Source organism: Aptenodytes patagonicus, chromosome 19, assembly GCF_965638725.1.
Source record: "Aptenodytes patagonicus chromosome 19, bAptPat1.pri.cur, whole genome shotgun sequence".
In the NCBI taxonomy this organism is placed as follows: domain Eukaryota; kingdom Metazoa; phylum Chordata; class Aves; order Sphenisciformes; family Spheniscidae; genus Aptenodytes; species Aptenodytes patagonicus.
The window spans coordinates 3,242,157-3,265,900 of record NC_134967.1 but is presented as its reverse complement, the minus strand read 5'-3'; the positions used below and the strand labels follow the sequence as shown (position 1 = coordinate 3,265,900).

The following is a 23,744-nucleotide window of genomic DNA, read 5'->3' as shown; positions in this document are numbered from 1 at the left end:
ACAGGACAAGGCAGTGTATTCCTTGACATGATGCTTCATTACACCCTGCTGATGAAAGCAAGGAAAAACAGTAGTGAGCATACTCAAAATAGTAAGACTGAGGAAATGAAAATCCTAAGACTGAGGAAATCAGAAATTTTTACAAAAACAAATGCTGTCTTCCATTTAGATTCCACAGTGCAAAGGGAGCCCTTCCTTTAGCTTCCTGCAGGCCATCTTTAGTCAAAGAATCCCTAAATTTAAGGACAAACGACATACTCCCAGCGATTTGAAGATGAATCCGTCAGGAACGCAGGTGCCGTGCAACCCACTGGCGCTGCAGATTTTCCGGCTCTCTTGAAACGGTAGTACCGGCCACGAAGCCTGAACTTCAACCTCTCCGCAGGACGCGGCGATGAGCGCCTTTACTGAGCGCCCCCGATGCTGCGTGCACAGGTCACGCACTGCCTCCTTGAACCGAGATTACACCGCGCCTCACGCCGGCAGCGCGGCCTCCCCCCGGTACTCGCTGGCCGCCCGCACCATGACCCCGGCGGCGGCTTTGCAGAGCTGTCACAAACGGCCCGTGACGCCGCCGGCCCGGGCCGCGGTCGGGGGGCGGACGGCCGCTGCCGGGCCCCGCCGCGGGCCGGGGAGCCCCGCGGGGCCGCCGCCGGGCCATGGCGCTGCTGCCCGCGCTGCTGCTGCTGCTCCTGCCCCTGGCGGCGCTGGCGGTGGCGCTGGCCACGGTCCTCCTCGGCCTCCCCAGCTACGATATCCCGCCCGGGGTGAACCAGCCCGCCAAGCTGCGCCTGGTCCTGGCTGTCCTCCTCGGCACGGCGGCCCTGGTGAGTCGCGCCCTCCGCCCCGCCGCCGCGCTTATCGTTTCGGGGGGCGGGGGAGCGTTTCCACCCGAGCCGGGGGGGGGGGGGGGGGCTACAGGGTGTCGCAGGTCCACCCCCCGCCCGGGCCGGGGTCCCCGCCTAAGGGTTGCACGAAAGCCGGGGCGGCCCGGGCAAGCCCCGGACCACGGACTGCGCTGGGAAGCAAAAAACAGAAGGAGCCTGGATTAAGATCCGCGTGCCCCTGCCGCCCTCATGTGATGCTTGCGGCTCCACATCATGGGGAGAGCGCTGCGGAGGAGCACCCGCACTCGGGACGCTGCTCATGTCACGGGCAAAACCCATTTCACGTTCAGAAGTAGCATGCTAGGGCTTGTTAGCAGAGTTTGCCAAACGGCGGTGTTGATTTAAGTCTCGAATTCAGAGCTGAGCTGGTGTTTTAGCTGATAACTGCCCTCAGCTTTAGGCGAAGTCACCTTCCACAGGGACAACTACAACCCTTCAACTGCTCCTGCCACGGCTGACATTTATGGTACAAAATCCGGTTAGGGCCGCTTTACTTAATCCCTGGACTCCCTTTACAGCATTGCATAAACAGCATTAGAGCTCTCCTAAACTCTTCCTCTGTCACTTGCTGTATCTTTTAATATTTTTAAAACTTCAGTTTTCTCCTTCGCTCCTTTAGCCACAACATCGCCTTTGCTATCGCACAGACCTTGTTTTCCTCCACACTGTTTCTTACACCATTTACATCCTCTTAAAATTTACTGACAAAGCTACCCAGCTCTCCTGAATCCCACTAGCAGGTGACAACAAGGGAATGGATAAAGACAGACTCTCACTGGGCATTTAAAATTGGGATGTTGTTTAGTAACTGAACCGTAACAGTTTATTTGTTTGATTCCATTAATTAACTTGCTTCCCAACTTCTTGTTTGTTCACTTATTACATCAGATTTATATTCTAGCTTGCAAGATCATTGCAAGAGCATTGGGAAAGGAAGCTTCTTGATTTTGCTCAGTAAATCTGTTGTGCAAATAAAAAGCAGTAACTAACTTGCACAATACAACCCTGCACTGAAGATTTGCAAATTCACTGAGTTTTATGGTCTAATTCAGGAATATTAGTTTATACAATGAAGAACTATTAAAGCTTTTATTGCTGTTTCTATATATGACATTTCATGGTTGTTATCAAGTATGAATGAAACAAGAATGAGCACAAAGCTGTGCAGGACAACAGCCAATTTGGGTGGCCTACATAAAATTTCTGATGTGATATTGGAATGACACTGGATTTGAGTACTGGAAGTAAATTTTTTACAGTCTGTAGGATGTGAGAGCTTGGGAAAATTATTTTTCTCGTATCAGAGAGCTTTATTTTTATCAGACAACAGGGATCAAATTGCTGTATGTGAAGCCTAGATTTATCAATCTGATTCTTCAGATTCCAGCTGGTGTGATAAAAGGTAGAACTTCTCCTTTTTGGTAAAACTAATCTAGGCAAACTTAAAACAAATACTGTTTGCTGACTCTCTCCTGGGATCTCTTACTTTCTTAGGACTGGACATTCCTATCAAGAAAACCAACTGTGGAGTTACTTTTCCTCACTGTTTTCCCCAGGTTTATTAAGGCAAAAACCAAGGACCAACCAACCAATTAGAATGAACTCTCCTATCAGTACTTAGTATACAGGAAGCCTTTTAGAGAGTGTTTGGGAAGTGCTTGCATAGCCATTATCCTCCCCTATGAACAGTCCTCACGGTAGTTATTCTAATTTCTTGTGCTGTTATTATTATATCTTCTTATAGTGTATTCATATTTTACAACATTACCACTTTCGGGGGGGGGGACAAGCTCTGTGTTTCTTTAAAATTTCCCTCAAATGCAGTTCAATGTAAGTATGATGCAGAGTTTTTATACCTTGGCTAACTCAAGACTTTTCAAGAAGCCTTAATTTCTTTTACCTTTAACAGGGAAAGATTTTGGAGAAGACTGGACTTTGCAGTCAAATCACTTTTGGCCGATACGTGCGACAAGGACGGAAACTAGGGGTGGATCCAAAGCTCTTTATCTGGGATCTGCAGTTTAACAAAGTACCTGTGAGGGTTTATCAGCCTAAAGCTACCTCTGATGGGCGAAGGAGAGGTATCATCTTCTTTCATGGAGGAGGCTGGGTATTTGGAAGTCTTGGTAAGATATCTGCAGGAGGAATTATAGTAATGCAATTTACTATAATAAATGTCTTTACTGAAAGAGTGGTTAAACATTGGAACAGGCTGCCCAGGGAAGTGGTTGAGTCCCCATCCCTGGAGGTATTTAAAAGACGTGTAGATGAGGCGCTTAGGGACATGGTTTAGTGGGTGGTGGTGTTGGGCTGACGGTTGGACTCGATGATCTTAGAGGTCTTTTCCAACCTTAATGATTCTATGATTCTAATGTAGAAAGAACATTCTCATCTTTTTATAACACTGGAATAAAAGGAGGTTTCAGCATGTGATTTGGGAGGAAGTCTGAAGACAAACGCATGCCTTTCTGGAATGAACATTCCCTAGCTGTCTCAAAAATTAGGGCAATAGCAAAGCACTAATGAAAATATTTCTTTTCCAGATACCTATGAAAAAGTATGCCGCTACATATCCAGAGAAAGTGAATCGGTAGTTGTATCTGTTCAGTAAGTGAACCCTACCCAGTTCTATTGTTGGGAGATTATTGTTGCTGTGGTGCCGCAGCAGAGCTGCACTGGTTTTGGAGATGTTCTTTTTTGCAGAGAAATTTCTATAGAATTCAGTGAAGTCCATAAAAAGACAAATAGTGATAACGGGGATTTCACAGCTCTTAACTGTTCATGCCCTGATATACTCAGAAAAGACCCAAATGGAAATATTTGGCATACTAAGAGAATCTATAAAAGCCAATCAAAAACTTAGGTAAAAAAAGTCTTCCTGTGCTGAACGTATGAACATGTAATAAGATGCTCCAAAAAATTGTGATTTCTAGAAAAAGAGGGAATCATCACACTGTATTACTCCCATTTTACACATAGGAAGCAGAGGCACAACATTATTAAATTATCTTGTCAAGAATACACAGGGAGTTTTCAGCATGACTAAGAAATGTACAAAGTCTCGGTCAGACTCTTAATCAGAAGACAATCCTACTTTATTGAGTCCTTGTGATTGAATACACAGTTTACAGCTTATCCGCAATCACTAACTGAGGAATGCCTGCTTAGGAGGTAATGAATATCCTGACCTGGAGGAAAATCACCCCAAAATGATAGGGCTGGAAGGCAGCATATGATACCATTTCCTGATTAATGCTAATGACATTTCCTTCTCTTGTCTCTTCCTGTGTACTAGGTATCGTTTAGCTCCTGAACACAAATACCCTGCTGCGTATGAAGACTGTCTTAACGCCACCATACACTTTATGAAGAATATAGAGCACTATGGGGTGGATCCTGCCAATGTAATTGTCTGCGGGGACAGTGCTGGGGGCAATCTGGCAGCTGCAGTTAGCCAGACCCTTGCAGGTAGACCAGATCTCCCCAGACTACGTGCTCAGATCTTGATCTACCCAGGCCTTCAGGCACTGGACTTCAATTTACCATCCTATCATCAAAATCGAGGAGTCCCTCTCTTATTCCGAGAACGTGCCGCTTTCTTTGCTTTGCAGTACCTGAATGGGGATGCATTGCATATGCAAGAGGTCTTGGAGGGCTCTCATATTCCTCCAGATATGAGGCTGAAGTACAGGAAGTGGGTGAGTCCAGATAACATCCCCGAAAAATTTAAGGTCAGAGGTGTGAAGCCACTTAGGCCCACTGATTTTATAGCTGAAGTTTATGAGACAGTGAAAAGATTTTGTGAGCCCAACCTGTGTCCGCTGTTAGCCGAAGACGCTATTGTTCACCAGCTGCCCGAGTCTTTCATCTTGACTTGTGAGTATGATGTGCTAAGAGACGACGGCTTGCTTTACAAGAAGAGACTGGAGGACAACGGTGTTCGAGTGACCTGGTACCACCTTGAGGATGGATTCCATGGAATCATAAGCCTATATGATTATTGTGGTTTCTCATTTCCAGCTGGGAAAAGGGGATTGGACAGTGTAGTTAACTTCCTAAAAAGCTTATAGTAAACATCTTAGATTCCACGAGTCTGTTCATGCCTCAACCTAGGAAAATATCTTTTTAGGATATTTAATATCAGGTGATGGGTAGTCAATCAAGGGCAGCCATTAACAATGATAAACAAGGCTCATCAGAACCTCATTCCAGCTATTAGTTGGAACATGGAATATGCAAACCTTATACAAGCTTGTACCATGCTGCAAGCCCTTATCTTTAGCTCTGTCAATAAAGAAGAACGTTATTTTGAATGGACATCCTGGTTTGTCCCACTTGTTTAAAATAAAATGTGTCTATGATGAGAGACTGTGTGTTGTGCAGGTATGTGTGGTGTGTTGGTATAGAGGAGTATGTCACTTATATCACAATGTTTTGAGACATACTCTGAACTTCATTAGAGAAAAAAACCCAGCTGACTTTAGTGGGTTAGGAGCCACTGTTTTGCTCAACAGTAAATATAATGCAGCCTAGAATGTGGTTACTGGAACGACAGTCACCGTGGGGATAGCAAACACAAATGGTTCTACGGCCAAGCAGTTCCACACATCACCCACGTTTCTCAGCACACAGGCAGGTAGAAGTGGAGGCCCTTTCTGCCCTAGTTTTAGCACTGGACTGCTGAGTAATCTTTCACCCACAGAACTTGAAGGACAGTTCCAACAACTGGGGAGGGTAGCGCTGGTGAGACAAAGAAATATGATTGCATCGCAAAAAGATGGACAGGATTGGTGGAAAATTGAACCGAAATACTCTACTAAAGTTCTCATTGGAAACTGGCTGGATGAGAGGAAAAGGGTAAGATCAGGAAGGAAGTGTGAGAGCAGGAATAGAGGGGGTCAGAACCAATGCTGTGGAGGTAGTATACTACTGCAGTCGTAAGCTAGAGTCCAGGCTCATCTCAGAAGAGTAATAAAAGGGAGAAAGATAAGCGTCTTGCCTGGCCTGCATTAATTAATTTTGTTTATGATCTGCCATTCTTGTCTCTAAGCCAGGACAGAAGCAATGCCTGAGCATGGGTTATACTGTGTGGTTCACACCAGACATAACATTAGCCAATTAAAAATCCTGTAGCACTTTTCATGGCAATCCCTTCAGACTGCTATACAACTTATATACAACTATACAACAGCAATATATACAACTTAATAATATACACCAACATTATACAAGAGAGGCTTCATTAACCCTTCTGTAAGTTAATACTTCTTATTACTTGCATCAGAGGATCTCCAATAATTTGGATATCGGTTTCATTTACTTGTATAAACAACAGCAGTGATAGATTGCATGCCCTGCTTAAGAGCTGAGCAAAATTTTATCATTAGACATTTAACTTCATAAAAACATGCCACTTAGGTTCAATATTGGAGCTGTTAGGGCAAATCCTCCTGACTCTGCTAAAATTACTTCCTTTAGACTTTTTTTTTTTTCTGGAGCAAAATACTTGCCTATATTGCAGAGACTGGCCTGCTGTGGCAGAAGTAGGAACAAAGGGACAAAAAACAAAAAAAGGGTTCATTTGCCCTTTTCAGATGATAGTTCACATGGCAGGTGAAAATATTTAACACCACACCATGAATAATGTTTCAAGGGCTGTACAGTATCTTATATTTACACCAAGGAATCAAGCCAGAATTTTACAATGGTGATTATACCAGCTGACTTTACCATCTGAGAAAAAGTACATAGCACAGACTTCTTTCGAAATAAGTGCTTTTTAAATGCATAGATGAAGAAAGCAGCACTGGAACAGAGCTTCTGTAATTATCAGATTGCCTTAGCTATACTGAGTGTTGTGTATCTCTCTAGTTTATAAAAGACATTGGGAAACTCGGCAGCAGCATATACAGAACAGACTTCATTTGCTTCCCGGATCACAAACCAGACCAAACACTAAGAAGAACCATGATGGAAAAATTTGAGGTAAGAAATTTCAAATGTAGGGCTGTGTGCGCCAACATTTGAAACAGCAATGATCTTTAACTAATACTTAAGTCATATTTTATATCCTTAAACAACTATATGCCTAAAAGAAGGCACTGCAGCTCCGTGGCCAGTTTACAGGATCCAGATCTCCCTTGTATGTTTGATTAAAGTAGGATGCCTTTCAGAGGTAGACAAACGGCACATACTTCTTGGTACTCTGGTCGTTTCCCAGTCTCTGCCTCAGAGGGTGACCGGGGCACATGAAGAAAATCAGCATGTTACTATCAGCTAGGATGGGGTATTTGTGTCTTCAGGACATTCCGTGGGCTATAATATGAGCTTGCTGGTAAAAGAGGATTATTTCCATCAGCACGCCTCCGATACATAGGAACAAACTGCACTTAAATGAGTCCCAGATCTTTCACAATACTTTTCCCACAAGTATTATCTGCTAGAATGTCCCTTCCTCCAAGGTGCCTCTCCACCCTAAGATATTCTTATCATTCTCTCCTGACAGACAGTTGGAAGGCAGTATGTGTAATGCTAGTGCACAATGAAACACTTAAGCAGCACAAGACAATCAGCTTTTCATTTGCAAGCTTCTTAAATGTATCTGCAAATCTGTGATGCATGTGTTGCAATCAGACTAATCAGATCTCATGACATACAGATGTAGTTGCTTAATTTAACTGGAAATTTACTTTACTTGAAATGCAAATGCCCTTATTTTCAGGGATTAAATTCTAAGTAATATAAGTACTGACAAAACTTTGTGATATCGCTGGTATTACAGTCTGACTCAAAAGCACACTAAGCCATCTGAATACTATGTACAAAGACAAATGGCATGGTTTCATGTACATCTCATTTCAGGGCCTGCCAATGCAGCACTTATTCACCCATCATGAGGAACCAAGAAGCCGAAATTTAGTATCGGAGTATGACGATAAATACAATAGACATGGTTACAACCCTGTGCTGCCTCCCCTCCGCAGCTGGAATGGACGCAAGTTTGCCTGGATTCCTCAGAAAACAGATTTTCCCATTCTTGGTAGTTTTTGGCATTATTAATTCAAACAGATGGAACATGGTGCAGTGGTCAATATGTAGACTTAGAGCCAGGAACATCCTTCTGTTTTAATTCTGAAAATGGATCTTGTGGTGATTTTTGGCTAGTTTCTTACAAAGTCAGTAGCTTATTTTTCTGATTGATAAAGTGGAAATGTTATCCATACAACAATACTTAATCACCACAGGAAGCAGCGAAGGATAGTGTCAATGAACAGATTACTCGCCCCAATGCAATAATGCAAGACACCAGCTAAAAACAAGGAGAGCTGTGAGATACAACTAGCAGGAGAATTCACGGAGTATTATTATGTTTCCGAATTTAAGTGACATGTACCGCTCTGCTAACTTTTTTAATATCTACCAGAGAGACTATGAAGAATTAGGACTCCTTACATTTACACCATTACTGCTGTCCTATTGATATAGGACAGTGATTTTCCCTTCCAGCCAGAGGGTAGACATACATCCCCTGGGAACAAAAAGATCTGTTTTGTCCTTAATCTGCTGTCAAAATAGTACAAATATTCCCCACGACAACTGTGGAGTAAAAACACCAGGACCAAAAATTTAATTCTATCATTTTTAACATATAATCATTTCCTGTCTCAGAGCCACCCACAAACTATGGTCTTCTTGAGCACCTGATGAAAAAATGGCACAAGAAAGAAGCTGGAGTGATGAACAGTGTCTACACCATTTCCTATGAAAGCCCACCGATTTCTGCTTTTGCTACTTGTCAACTGAGACAACCTGCTAAAACTCATTACCTCCCTTCCAGCCAGGGACATCTTCCCGAAAACGACAGTAGAATCCTGGCCTATGAAGGGTGTCAGAAATATCTGCAAGCCATTGGCCAACTGGTGTGAGACAGAAAAGCAAGGGATGCCTCTGTGTAAACTGCTTAGGGTGATCTTAAGTACTACTTAATATAGCTTGTTGCTCATATATGCAAGAGAGATCTGTTCCACGCGCAAGGAATGAGAATTAGGTTATATAGGCAGAGGGCTGTTTACTAGTTAGAACAAGTTGCTGGGTTACGTTCTGACCTGCAGATAGCTGGGAATATTTCAGAAGATATATTAAATCACTGAAAACAAAATTTTCATCTGTTGGTTTCTATTCAGTGAACAGTTGCAGTAAGAAAAAAAAACACAACAGAGTGGGACTGAACCTGAAAGGAAATAAATCTCTTAATTACTTTGTCCTTAGTTGTTTTTTCATTTTTACACAGCTCACTATACATTTCTTTGAAGAAAGAGGAGAAAAGAAACTTGGGTTATTCCATAATATGTCTGAAACATCCAAGAATAAAATAAACATACGAAATGGCTGCATACCTAAGGACAAGGTGAACCACGATTTCTCCCAATGCAGTAAGCAAGCAGACCTTGATTGCCCTTGGCTTTACATACTGAATGGCACTTAACAGTAGATAAGCTGCAAAGTGAACTACATTAGCTGACCTTACATTACCAAAGAGTAAACCTAGAAGAAATAGCTGTAGGTGGCCTTTATGCTGCAGGATAGGCCACCCTGATGGTTTACTCAGTTGTGAAAGTATGTGAACGACCTACGTAAAGAGTGCTGACAGAAGGCCAAATTCTTACTGCACTGATGTGCAACTTCTGCATTTAAATCACGTTTGGTCCAGAGGAGATATCTGCAAGGTTCAGCTGCTATTGGTCTGAGGCTCAACAATAAACTTGCAGCACATTAAAGGCTTAGAGTAAATATATCTGGAATTAATTCAATGCATACTTACCTCTTCATCAATTTTGCTCAAGATTAGCAATAATATAATTATTTTTAGGAACAAGATAAAGCATATACCTTAGTCTTGGCATGGACAAGCCTCTGGCCGTGGTCTGTACAGAGTTTTACCTCTGCAACATTTTAGTCACTGTGATTTAGGTTTGCTTTTTCAAGGTTGGATTTTCAACTGAAGGACATTGATGATTCAGACGTGTGCAGAGCAACAGTGGCACCTATTGGCAAGGTGATTCTGCACTGATCTGAGACATCCAAAAACATCTGCAGAGAGGTACACAGACCCTCAGCTGGTTGCATGAATCAGAAAGCAGCACTGTTAATGAAATCTTTTAGAGCTGCAAGAGCCCTGATAATTAGATAAGCATTGTATGGGGTTTTTTTTGGCTTCAAAGCCCCGGGGAGATCAAAGGCAATAAGAAAAAATTTAAAGAAAAATAGGTGAAAGTAGTCACTGAAACACAGCCAGCTATTAGTGCTGTGTAATAAAAAAAACACATTCTCTTGAAAAAACATCTTTACAATAATCTATAAAGAAGGCATGCCTTACAATGGAATGAAAATTGGCAGATACAGAAATTCTTGTATCTACAAGGATTAATCCAGATTAATTTTATTGCCAATACGACTATAAAAAGTGTATTTTTCTGTTTGTTACCCATGTGCTAATCTTTTTAATGAAAATACCAATCAGGCATGCATGTTGATAGCACAACAAAGCCCATATAATATTTAGCATACAGCTTAGACAATTATACAAAGGTAGTCTTAATTTCACACAACTCTATCAAGTTTGCTTAAAAATCTAGTCATCAACCATTCGCAATTATTAAATATTTATAGTAAATTAAAGATTTAAGGTTATTATCTACTGTGCTTCTAAAACCAAAGCTCATACATGGAAGAAAATCACCAGCTTGAGGTACAGGGAGTTACTGAGATGCACAAGTACCACCTATGAAATTTGTATGAAAACATTAATTCCAAATCTGTAAACTGACTGGGCAGGGCTCCCCAAGCACAGGTCTCATCTGTTCAACTATTGAGCCATTTACAAGTAAAATATACAACTACGACACCCAAAGGAACGAAACAAAGCATGCTAGCTAACTAGATGAAATGCATTTTGATAGAGAGCTTCTTAAATAGAAAAATGCACAACTCAGTTGTGATTAATAATACCTGGTAGCAAAATATCTGCTTTGAACTGTTCAACTGATTAGCTGTTTTCACTTCAGCAATACTAAATATGCATCACAGATATCTAGCTAGCTTTTTGGTGACTCAAGCCTCAAGCTGAACTCGTGAAAGAAAGAGTCAAGGCTTCTCCATTTCTTGATCTGAGTTCAGCGAAGGTAGAATCAAACACCAACCAGCCACTAACAAAAACTGAATGAACGTATCTTTACCTCAAACACATTGCTCAAATATTCCACAAGACAAAATTTCAGGCGGAATAGCACTGACAATCAAGCTTTTTCCCCCCTTTTTTCCCTACAAAATGTAGTTGACTTAGATTATTCCAGACAGAACCCCCCAAAACCGTAAGATTGTGCCATTGCTGAAAGCAATGCTGCGAACACATGGCTACACCAAGAATACCTCATTTATATTTGCTTGCTGACCATTTTGATTAGGTCATAATCCTATGTTCTGATCCTGTACATCTGTTTTATTGCCCATAGGTAGAGGTAAGCATATACATATTTTTTTCCAAGTACTATACTGCATTTGGCAGAATTGCGTTGAAGTAGGAATGGCAGATAAAAATGAAGGATACCTACACCTATAGTTTATAGACGCTAATTCTTGCTGAGACAAACAATGCTGTTTAATCAGTTACAATATTGCTGTGCTAGAGATTCCTTTAATAATAAATACCCTTGTTGTGTCTAACACAAATACATTTCCCAACTCCCTTGAATCTTCAGAAATTACAAGGACTTTTAGTGAAAATAAAACCACTAAAACAGAGGTCATTTTGCCTGCGCTTCAAGAACAGGTAAAAACTGAAACAATTAAGATGTTCAGAGCTGCCACGGAAAAGAGGTGAGAGAACCTGAAATTTCATCATTAAAAATTTTGCAATAACTCAGAAATCCATTTACTAGTAAATAGAAAATGCAGGCAACTAATGAAAATGTACAACGGAAATGCTGGATTACACTATGAAGATGTACACTTTTCAGGGAGAGGGGATATTAATAATGAAAATAGCATAACCTTATAAAGAAAAGAGATCAACTTGAAATATAGTCCTGGTGATAAAAACCCTTGAACTTGGAGACCTCTGAAATATGGATCCAGTTCGGAACTTAAGTATATTTCTATCAGACAAGTAAATAGGTAATGTTTATTCTGGTACACTCTGATGTTGTAAGGCATAATTCACTGATGTACGAGCAGCACTTTGGGACTCCTGGGAATCATTCTAATATGCAAAGGACTACACTTTGCCAGTGTGTCAGATTTATCCAAGCTTTTTTTGAGAAACTTTTTATTAGTCTCAGGGCCTTCTGGTCACTTGTGACTGGAAAGCAAGAGTGCACTGGTCTCTTCAATTTTTCATGGAGCAATTAGATGTTTTGATACAACTCTCTGTTATGAAAATGTTCTAGACAGTCTTGATTGCATGAAATCAGCCTCATATTTGAACTTCTGTGACATTAAAGAGACAAAGTGGTAGTTAGAATTGATGCACATCTCTCAAAGCAAGCATATTTCTTGCCTTGAAGGAGACCGATGTCAGCCTAGATGAGCCGCATAAACAAGAAGATAAGATTCTTTGGACTGAGAATCTCAGTCAGGGTTGGGACTCAGACAAGGAACACTGATTCTGGCTGGCAAGTTCTGCAATAATTGGGGACTGTGGATGCCAGCTGTGAAGTGAGGGTGGTCACAGAGACTAAATGGCAGGGTTTCAGGGAGAAAAGGCTGTTGACAAGAGGTTGTTCACCTGGTCAGGAGGCCTCTTTCAGAAAGCTATAAATATTCCTTGGAAGGTGCTTAAAAAGAGCTATCGAAGTCAGTTAACTGATAAAACAGCTTCACTGGTCTGAATTTGAGCACTACCTAACGGGGACACAATGGCTGTCAAGTCCTGTCCTCCAAATCTGCACATTCCATTGCACTGATCTCTTCGAACAGTACCTTTAAGCACATACAGCTCCTGGGACTGGGATTCAGACTCGCACTGCTCCCATAAGGATATAAAAAAAGCATTCTTTGATAGCAGTTACACAAGGGACATGTATCTGGCAAGGCTTGTCGTATATTCAAACATGTATTTTTCATATTGGTGATGAAAACATCGAATTGCCATTAGTAACTAGCCTTTTCCTTTTTTAAATTTTTGTACTGTTTGTTGAACTGAGCTGAACTGATCAGCTCTTAAAAGGCATCATCTTAAAATCATGCCATTGATACTCCTTTTTTCCCTGTAAGTCTAAGCAGTCTAAACAGATTTCATTTGCAATACACCTATGAAGATAATCTTACTGCCATATGGGGTTGTAACACTTCAGGAAAAAAATTAATTTACTAGCTTTAAAAAGAATTCGTATTTGGTCCTTCTTCTCTAGACAGCACGGCTTTCCTCATAGAAATACTATTACACATCAGCAGGAACTACAGCTCCCATCAAGATTTATGAACAAAGCAAACACCTGAAACAAAGTGCTGTATCACACAGCTCTTCACAGTGGCATAGAGGCCCATGTAGGGGCACAGTCCCACTGATTTCAATACAACTAAGTTAACCATTAAGCAGGGTTAGGCCCCGCTTACTCACCCGAATGAAGAGTGCGTAAACTTCCCAAAATGCGACACATTCTTTGCAGAAACATTTTACTTAATCTATACTCCACGTTCACATTTCAAAGGAGCCACTTGTCTTCAAGCGCAGCTATAAGCAACAGAAATGCAGCAGCACGTCATGAACCTGGTTTGTGCTATGAGCTGTCTCTAAAGAACATTCCCTTGGTTCTTTTTTTTGGTCTTGTTTTCTTATGATTTAAAATCTACACAAGTTCAAAAGCCTATTTGTGGGAATTACTTCACAAAGAAGTAAGTTTGGGATATTGAAGAACTGTTGTAGAATAGAATTAGATTTTTCTATATGTAACTGTGAGGTAGCTCCTAAGCTAGTTGGTGTAGAGAAGAACTCTGTCCTGACAGCGTATAAAGGAAATAATTTTGTAGTTGCAGTGATGGGGGCATTCGCTCTGGGTATGGAAGGACCCGAGTTCTATTCAACAATGACCCATAAGGAAATTGCTATATAAATAATATACTAGTTGTTTTGGGGCAATAACATTTGCTAAGAAGGAAAAAATGTCTGGGCACAGCCATTTTATAGGGAGTTACTCTTTATCGTCACATACTTTTATTCTTTCAGTTGCAACAACCCCTAAGGATGCAAGCCTCATTGTGCAGAACTCGGCTGTAAACAGACAATACAAAGACAGCCCCTGGCCCAGATAGCTCCCAAACCTGGGATTGTTTTAAATACTCGTCAGGATTTTAAAAAATACATTGAACAACCCAGTCCATTTTTTGAAAATAAGAACTCAGGATTAGCTGCATAAATATGTACTTACCTGCTTCAGTGCTGTAAATATGTAATTTAGGCTGCTGCCTCATGACATATTTTGTGTCTAATTTAAGGAATTGTATATTTGGACAAGAGGGTCTGGACGCCTGTCAGGTAAATATTACGAGCTGTAAATTTTCACAGCAGATTTAACACTAAATTTAGTTAGCACTATATATAAAGAGAACATTGACCTGATAGTAACCCTTATCCTTGATAGTGGTTGGCCTGAGAGGTAGTTAAGGATCCCTAGAGGAATGCCGCTGAAATCTCCCTTAAGTTCCAAACAACTACATTCTGTCGTGGCAACCGTAACATCCTTTATATCAGCACTTCAGCAGCTTCAGCTGGCATGGAAGCTTAAAGCCTTGTCCTCCCTTGTTCACCTCAAGGTGGGGAACACTCATACCACACACAAAAGTGCTTATTGAGAAGAGGCTTCAAGGCTAGGCATTGCCTAAGCTTCTTGTGTGTCTCAGCCTAGCAGCCAATAAAGAGAAAATCTTGGATTTTTTAAATTAAAAATAAAGCCATTTTGAATTCCTACAGTGATACAGAAGCTACGGCTTTGCACATGCTGGTTGCTAATAACTGTCCACAGAGTCGGCTTTCTAATTTAAACTCTTCACTTTGAGATATCTAGAGGAATGCTATAAAAATCCACTGGTTTGTACAGGCAAGCCTGCATTTTTCTTCTGTTCCCTCAAACGCTTGAGCTTTGAAAGGACCTTTAGTTATGTCAGTACTCTCACTGGACAGCCCACTCTCCCTCAATATTCCTGACATTTTGTGTTATCAGTAATTCCACTTTTAAATATATACTTAGCACAATCCAAGTATTTGCTTTTGTAAAACAGGTGTGGACATTCTTCACCATGTATATCACTACATCCTGCATGGACACTTTCCATAACTGTTGTTACTTATAAATATTGAAAGCAAGTCACTTCATCTAGCCTCTCAAGTGTTCTAGGCTTAAAGACAGCAGTCCCACTGGTAAACCAATGTCAGTAAAATCTCAACCAGGTTAGAGCAGACCAAGGCTTAGTCTACACTGAAAATAAGGGCACTGTAGACGTGTAGGGAAGCAGCAGGTGGCAGAATTTGCTCTGTTTTAGTACTCCCTGAAGACTGCACCATGGTGCCTCGAGTTCTCTGGCATCTAACAGAGGAGCTGTCTCTTGGACTCTGACCTGTGACACCCTGACCATCTGTGGACACTGAGGCTCACTGCACGGTGTGCAAAAGGCTGCGTGCTAACCAAAGGACTGCCGGCGGTTGAGATCTGGTATGCTCCCTAGTGGCCTAGGCCTTCGATTTAAGGGAAACGAGTACCCCCTCTTTCTTATGGGGAAGGAATTTCTACACGTTCCTTAAAACACTGCCATATCTCTGTTCAGAGGATGCAGCTTTTCCAAATGTTTTGAAATCCCTGGAGATGAAAGGTGCCATTGTCACTATTCTTTATTTCTACTACAGTAGAAACGAGGTCGAAGCAGGGTCGAAAGTAAACTGTGCTTGATTTTATGCAATCAACACAAAAAGCAGATCTTGGCACAGGTAGTTGTTAAATGGTACATGGCTCACGGACAAGGTAGTAAGAGGTCTCGCTCTCCTTCATGAATAATTTTTTTTTTCTGGAAATAGTACATGCACTTACTACAGGGTATGTGGAAGACAGAAAACGTTGATGCAAGCCAGCTCAAAATGACCTGCAGTGATTTAACAGGAACAATTTGCATTGTCACACAAATTCGTGTGATTTACACACTGGCCACTTTCACCTTTCACACTCCATGATGTAATTTTTGAAGACATTGCTGTATCCAAGAAATGTGGCTCCCACAGTTTTCAGTCCGAAACCGGCCCTTTGTCAGTGATTAAATTACAAGGAGGCAAGGTGACTTGCCTGCAGCTAGTCAGCAGGAGAGCTAGAGAAACAACACAGGCATTTTGATCCTTATTCCCATATTTTAAGCACTCGACTAAACTTTCTCCCTACAAAATGTTAGTGTAGACCAAACTGTTCTGCTTGATTGTTCAGACAGCATTGTCAGCCTGTGTTTACATGATCAGTGTTAGGCAGGGTTGATGGTCTGTACCTGTTTCCCTGATTAATGAGTCTCTTCTCTAGCTGGTCATTTCACAGAAACAGCTTCTTATTTTCTATTTATGGGGACGATTTGCAAAGCCACCTCAGTCAGCGGCATTGAAATCTCATAATCAGCAAACTGCTACAGGGAAAAATATGTTCCAATTAATATTAAATGAGAAATGTGCTAATTTTTTTCCTTTTTTCGGAGCTGCTAACGAGAAAAATCAAAATAGCATCTTCCAGTGAACTGGTGACAGATCTAAGGTGTTAAAAGTTTAAATCTGAACACAAAGCAAGCACTCTCAAGCCCCCAAATACCAACCCCATTAGTAGGAAAATGTCAAAAATGCCTGTGAGGTTTCAGATGGCCTTTTAAAAAAAACTGAACATTGGCACCAAAACCCTGAAATAATGGACCAGCTTGTTACCATGCTGGAATAAATTTCATGTTTTTTTAAGGTGAACGGAACTTTGGCTTACGGTGCTAGTTTGACAGTCTTAGAGATCACAGTCATCTGCTTCTGCCTCAAGCTAAGACAGCAGGCGCAGAGGCAGGGTGAATTTATTCAGAGTGCTCTAATTTTATTCAGATTTGTTAGAATAAAAAAGTGTATTTCGCTTCAGACAGTGAGAAATAGCAGCTTTCAAATCACGTCTTTTACAGAGATTACTGCTGTGGAATCAAAATGGTAGAATTTGCCAGCTTCATAGTTAAAATAACATTTTTCTTTCCTTAAAACATATTGAGTCATAGCAAACTTCCAGACATTTTTAAGGCCTATTTTAAGGAGATCCACTATTGCTAATTATTGTCTTCCCTTTAGAATTCTGCAACAGTAATTATTTCCTTATTTTTGCATATCTGATGGAATTCCTGTGTCAGGAGTACAACAGACTGCCTATATAAAATAAATATTGACATGCAGATTTACTGTAATATCAGCCACTGTATGACTAAGTTGAAATACCTAAGCAAAAATTTGCTGTGAAACTAGCATTTATCATCGTAGGTCCTTCAACTCTGCTGGAAATGGCCTTGTAATATATATAACACAGCAGGGACCCAGACTGTATTTCCAGGGGGAAATTAGGAATTCGACAGCATAAGATGCATTACATACAATATGGTCCAAAGTAAACTGAAAACAATGGAAAGATTTCTAACTGTCTGTAAAAGACTTATGGTCAGGCTGTTAATACTTAGTTCTCAGAACTGCAAGTCTTGGGATTACAAATAATTCTATTTCTAGACCATGATGATTCACAAGAAACCCCCTTTTCTTGTATCTACTTGTCCACTTGTACTTCAAAGTTCTGGGGGACGTTCTTCCCCCTCCCGCCCCTTCTTCTTTATAGAGTAAATCACACACTGTCCAATTAGCCAGTCTCAACCTTGAAACCAAGAACTACCATTATTAGATTATGGTGGCAGATAGCTGTGTAGCGTCACCAAATGTTTTTCCTTTGGTTTCAGAGGAAGAGTCCCATTGTGAAAGCTGGATACCCCCTGCGCCCTCTTCTCCTCCCAAAATGTTGGGACTTTCCATAAATGATCACAAGATGTTTTAGCAAAAGCTACCGACTGCAATTCATCTGTGTTTAATTATCCAAGAAAGCATGTGCTGGCATTGATGGGTGGGTCTACAAACAAGTCACTGATGCGAGTTCAGTATTAGGAACACAGCAACTTGAAAGTAGCACACCTGTGTACTTGTGGCTACAGCGCATGGAGCTCAACCATTTTGGTGGGTTTTGCAGCTTGTGCCACATGCCGTGCAGCTGTGGTTAGACAATTTCTTTGTCACCCATGCTAGTTAACCCTGCAGTCACAGTAGTGGTATGTCTTTGATCACTGCCAACAGTAATAGCACTCATCCTCCCAGCTTGTATACAGCAATATGGCACTACCAGCTTCAGCATCAGCATTTCTCTTCTCCAAAAAATTTCAGGTGACATTCTGGCCCCACTGAAGTCAGAGGTACAAGTCTCATTTATCCAAATCTGTTAGACATGCAAAAAGATCCCCAATTTGTCCTTTCTTCCCCTTTCACAGATAGGGAAAGGCAATAACTATCCATTCACTTGCACCAAAGCTTTTACCATCATGAGTTTGATTTCGGAGACAATCGCCTTCAGGCGTTACAGCAAGTGCAAAATACATGTTTGAATAGGTTATTTAAACACTTGGCCTCTCCACGGTACAACACGCTACCCAGGAAACAAATTCCAAGAACACGTGCCTTTAAAAAATAACCTTTAAAAAAGACAGCTGTTGATGCTACACATCTAACCTCAGACATTTGGTCAGTCAGCTTAAACGTGTGACAGGCTGTAGCCACCTACATACGGAAGCCATATTCCATCATCAGCTAAATATATTCGTATCACAATAGAAGCAGAATACAAAAAACCTGCAAGACTCCACTTACTAAACTAAGGGATCAATTCTCTAATTCAGCTGGGAAAAGTAATCAAAGCAGACTAGAATAGTCACATTCCAGCCAGCAGACAAACAAGTTTGTGTTGTGTGCGTGTCCCAAAATAAGCACCACGTGAACGCTCTACTTGGCCAAGAAAATGGAGATAATTAGGAAAGGGAATCATCATCTTTTGTATACTGATCTATTGATTGACGAGTTTTGCCCTAGCTTCAGAATGTGCTAAGAAGTGGAAATTAAAGGTGTTGGGGGCTTTTGGAGACAAATTTTACTCCTTTGCTGGTCAAAAAACTCATACAAACCTAGGGGGTTCTACCTAAACTTCAGGGGCTTTTCTATTTTGTGCCCGTACTTAGAGTGATCAGGAGTATTTCAGCCAAAATTTAAGTAGTTCCTCAATTAGGGGGGAGGGAGGGAGTAAGAGAAAGAGAGAGCCATCTGAATTTGCCGCACATCTAATTTTACCTGCTGGGGCAAATATGTTTGCCTGAGCAAAGGCAGACAAGGCTAACGAAGTAGCTGCTTCACTGAATGAAGTGCAGAGAAATTGTTAAAATTCCTAAATCTAGAGCACATATTTATTACAAACTTGCTTAAAACAAAACTTACTTGCCTCAACATCTCAGAGCTATAACAAGTCCAAATCTGGGACACTTAAAAAAAATGGTTTTTATTGGGGGGTTGTTTTGCTTTTGTGGGTTTGTTGGGTATTGTTTGTTTGTTTGTTTTTCCCCAATTCATCATCCTAATCAGATTCGTATGCATGCTGAGCTCTTTACTGTGTCACCTTGGGTATAACACAGCACAAAGAAGTGCTCCAAAACACTGCTAAAAGGTAGCAGAGACCAATATTTCTGTACTTAGGGGGGCAAAAGGTGCTTGAACTGAAATTTAACAGGAATGCTAAGGCTTCCCAGTACTCTTACTTCTATGTGAAAGAGAATACACAGGCTCTAATTAAGATAAGCAGTCAGAACATTGCTTATGAATACAGTAATCACAACTTGCTGGTATTATAATTAATAAAAGCAAGAAAACTAGAGTTACCTGGGTTACCATAACTAAAAACTTTATCAACAAAGTCTAGAAAAAACAAAGTAATAATCATATTTATTTGATAATTGAATAAAAACTTATTTCACCATGAAAATACCGTGCTGCCCACTGGTGTGATAAAAATCCTGCTGAAAACCTGAGCCATTTAACGTCTGCTCTTTTTTATTTTGTTGATTGTGTTACTCCACAAATAAGTTTAAGAGGAAGGTGTTTGGGGCAGGGACAATTTATCTCCATGTGGTAACACACCCTTGGATGCTGACAATAATTCAGCAGGTGGGTTATTGCTATTTTGTATTTTGCAGATATGCTTCTTTTACTGGCAACTTCCATGCTTTCTTAGCCCATAAATGGCCTATTTCTCCTCCCACTTCTGCTTTTGTCATAATTTTTTATTTGAATCTTGCTCTCCTTTTAGCTTGGGCACTGTACAGACATAGGAGATCCTGACCTTTGACTGGAACGGGAAGGCAGTTCTGGAGAGACAGAACACCTGTAACCTCCTAAAGTGAACAATGTCAGAGGGGAAGGACAGCCTCAAGTTGATGATGCCTTTTGAGTGCATCTCTAGCAAACACATCTCACTGACTCACCAAGGGGGAAAAAAAAAGCCTAAGAATTTTCGCTGATAATTTTTTCCCTTTCATTTTAGAGAAACATAACGCTTGGTCGGATATACTCAGCCAAATGTTTTATGAATTGGGAATCTCCCAAGCTTTTTTATTTAAAGAGCTCTTGATATTCTTTTCCAGTAAGTCAGCATTACTGCAGTAAACACCGAGCCTTTCATAACCTTGCTATGTGTGATCCCTTCTGAAAGTCACTCTGCAATCAAATGTACTGGGATTTCATAATAGTAATTTGCCACACTGTCAGAAATAGGCTTATCATGCTGCTGTCATTGGTATCATGTGAACATCACTCAGTATGCTGTGCCCTTCAAATGAAAGCCAGTGCTTTGAGCCAGTAATAGAGAAAGAGAAAAAAAAAAAAGGAAGAGTAAGAGAACATTAACTCTTTAAAGTCAAGTACAGCCTCAGTGTGAAGGAGGAAGCTGCAGAGCTACCGTCCGTGGTGTGGGCACCTGTTTAAACATCAGTAATATTGACTGGGTAATAAAGTTGCATTTTTTTCCAGTCCACCTGAAATCTCTGATAAATCTGTTCCTGTTGTCTCTCATTCTGTGGAGTGCGCCATCTAATTTCCAACGCCATGAGAAAGACATCATTCCCAATGCCCACAGGCTGTTAGCAGATCTTGAGTAGTTGTTCAGGTTTTAAAAATATATTTCCATCCTTTTCCGCTTTTTTGCAAAGGTTTTTGTCAGTAGCTTCTTAAGCTTTTCCTGTAAAAAGCCTTAGAGATTTGGAATTCGCAGAGCTTTATTTAAAGCAGCAATAGGTTATACCCTTTAAAAGGGGTTCTCCCCTGCACTCACACAGCTGAAACAGTGCTTTTCTCAAAACTCTTTCTCCTATAAAGTCACGCACCCAGTAAACTCTTCAGTCATTTCCACGGTTGCGTCAACTAATCAGGGAAAAAAGAACCATCATGTAGCTCAGGTTGACCAAACCAACCTGAATGATAGAAACTTGAGTGGATTTTTGCAGTGACAAGTGTCACTGACTGATGTGATCGTTCTTAAAGATTATCCAGAAGCCTATTTTTATTGAGTAAACAGAAAAAAATATTAGTCTGGTCAATTCCATAAATTCTACCAACAAGCATAAGTTACAGGCTTAATACTGCAGGATTGTTTGGGCTGTGGATTAGATGCATTGTGCCTGAAGAGGATGTATCTTGGTGCATAAAGCTTTAACCTTCATAACTGTTCAGGGTATTTCTGAACAGCATGGGAAGGAAAAGGAAGAGGAAAAAGAACTCACTAAACCAACAAAATCCAAAGCCGTAATATTGGTAATGGCTATAATGTCTCAGGTTACATTTTTAAACTTTTTTCTCCACAGGAACTCATATTATACAAGAGATCTGGTCTTTGGATACAGAGGTAATGCTAAACTTAAGATTTAGGATTTTCGAACACACTGAAGTTATTTGGATACCTCCAATTTTTAACATTTTCCAGACAGCAGGTACTCAGCACTTTAAGGTCAAGTTCCTCAGGATATCTCAAGTTGCACACTCAGAATCAGTACTTACTTTAGAAAGCGTTCGCTTAAGTCATTTGGTTGTTTTAAGAATTCATGTTATAAAGCTCAATGTCCAGATAGAGATCGGTGACGAGTGGTGTCCTGCAGGAGTCCGTATTGGGACCGGTACTGTTTAATATCTTCATCAATGACACAGACAGTGGGATCGAGTGCACCCTCAGCAAGTTTGCAGATGACACCAAGCTGAGTGGTGTGGTCGACACGCCTGAGGGACAGGATGCCATCCAGAGGGACCTGGACAAGCTGGAGAAGTGGGCCTGTGTGGACCTCATGAGGTTTAACAAGGCCAAGTGCAAGGTCCTGCACCTGGGTCGGGGCAACCCCCAGCATCAATAACAGGCTGGGGGATGAAGGGAGAGAGCAGCCCTGACAAGAAGGACTTGGGGGTACTGGGGGATGAAAAGCTGGACATGAGCCAGCAATGTGCGCTCGCAGCCCAGAAGGCCAGTCGTATCCTGGGCTGCATCAAAAGCAGCGTGGCCAGCAGGTCGAGGGAGGTGACTCTGCCCCTCTACTCTGCTCTGGTGAGACCCCACTTGGAGTACTGCGTCCAGCTCTGGGGTCCTCAGCATGAGAGAGACACGGACCTGTTGGAGCGGGTCTAGAAGAGGGCCACGAAAATGATCAGGGGGCTGGAACCCCTCTCCTATGAAGGAAGGCTGAGAGAGTTGGGGTTGTTCAGCCTGGAGAAGAGAAGGCTTCGGGGAGACCTTATTGCAGCCTGTCAGTACTTAAAGGGGGCTTATAAAAAAGACGGCGGCAAACTTTTTAGCGGGGCCTGTTGCGACAGGACAAGGGGGAACGGCTTTAAACTAAAGGGGGGTAGATTTAGACTAGAGATAAGGAAGAAATGTTTTACACTGAGGGTGGTGAAACACTGGCAACAGGTTGTCCAGAGAGGTGGTGGATGCCCCATCCCTGGAAACATTCCAGGTCAGGTTGGACGGGGCTCTGAGCAACCTGATCTAGTTGAAGATGTCCCTGCCCACAGCAGGGGGTTGGACTAGATGACCTTTAGAGGTCCCTTCCAGCCCAAACTATTCTATGATTCTATAAATTGTCCGAGACACCCACAGTGATATTTAGATGCTTTGGGGGGACTTCCCTGTGAATGAATCAGCAATGTAAAAATAATCAAACCAATGTATTTCTAATGTCATAGTTTTGACATTCAGTGTGGATGTCACACTTCCAGTAATGCTTTTTGTTTAATTTAGACCACTCCAGTTTTTTATCTGGAAACTCTAATTTTCTAAGTGACTCTGAAAGAGAGACAATAAAAATCTTGTGAGCTAACGATTGCGTCTCCTGTAATAGCTTCATATCACATTGAGGTGTGTGTTCTTTCTGACCTTATTTATCTACAGACTCAAGAAATTGCCACAGTTTGGTACATGGAAGTTTCAGGCTGTACTGTTCTCCATTCTTTTGTAAAGAACGCACATGTGGTTTGAGGTTCTGAGATGGCAAAAAGAAGAAAACCTCACAAAACTACATATGCAGTCACTTTGCATAGCAGAACTGCACTTCAAACACTGCACCTCCACTACTGTGGAAATGAACAGTAATTACAGTAATTTTGTGTGGTGGTTGTGCCTGCAAAGCACACAGAGTGTCAAATTTGCTTAGAAATATTAGGTAAGATTTGAATACTGTAGCATATATTAGGTAATTTGTTCA

At 41.3% G+C, this 23,744-nt stretch overlaps 3 protein-coding genes across 3 annotated transcripts in view; 2 read left to right on the top strand and 1 right to left on the bottom strand.

The window, feature by feature from the left end:
• The window catches only part of LRRC38 (leucine rich repeat containing 38), a 109,342-nt gene that overhangs the window by 60,555 nt on the left and 25,043 nt on the right, over positions 1 to 23,744 (bottom strand). The gene's annotated exons all lie outside the window — the stretch shown is intronic.
• Positions 660 to 5,246, top strand: LOC143168966 (arylacetamide deacetylase-like 4). Its single transcript, XM_076356008.1, has 4 exons — positions 660 to 827; positions 2,797 to 3,013; positions 3,431 to 3,494; positions 4,183 to 5,246. The coding sequence occupies exons 1-4, from the start codon at positions 660 to 662 to the stop codon at positions 4,955 to 4,957; spliced, it is 1,224 nt and encodes a 407-aa protein (XP_076212123.1). The 3' UTR covers positions 4,958 to 5,246.
• Positions 6,755 to 9,148, top strand: CFAP107 (cilia and flagella associated protein 107). The gene is made up of 3 exons (XM_076356059.1): positions 6,755 to 6,872; positions 7,749 to 7,926; positions 8,556 to 9,148. The coding sequence occupies exons 1-3, from the start codon at positions 6,855 to 6,857 to the stop codon at positions 8,810 to 8,812; spliced, it is 453 nt and encodes a 150-aa protein (XP_076212174.1). The 5' UTR covers positions 6,755 to 6,854; the 3' UTR covers positions 8,813 to 9,148.

What these genes read in the sequence shown, in the direction of transcription:
- LOC143168966 (XM_076356008.1), top strand. Translation starts at nt 660, where the DNA reads ATGGCGCTGCTGCCCGCGCTGCTGCTGCTGCTCCTGCCCCTGGCGGCG. An exon ending in CTGGGTATTTGGAAGTCTTG is followed by an intron (nt 3,014 to 3,430) that starts GTAAGATATCTG and finishes TTTCTTTTCCAG; the next exon opens with ATACCTATGAAAAAGTATGC. An exon ending in TCGGTAGTTGTATCTGTTCA is followed by an intron (nt 3,495 to 4,182) that starts GTAAGTGAACCC and finishes CCTGTGTACTAG; the next exon opens with GTATCGTTTAGCTCCTGAAC.
- CFAP107 (XM_076356059.1), top strand. An exon ending in AACAGATTTTCCCATTCTTG is followed by an intron (nt 7,927 to 8,555) that starts GTAGTTTTTGGC and finishes TTCCTGTCTCAG; the next exon opens with AGCCACCCACAAACTATGGT.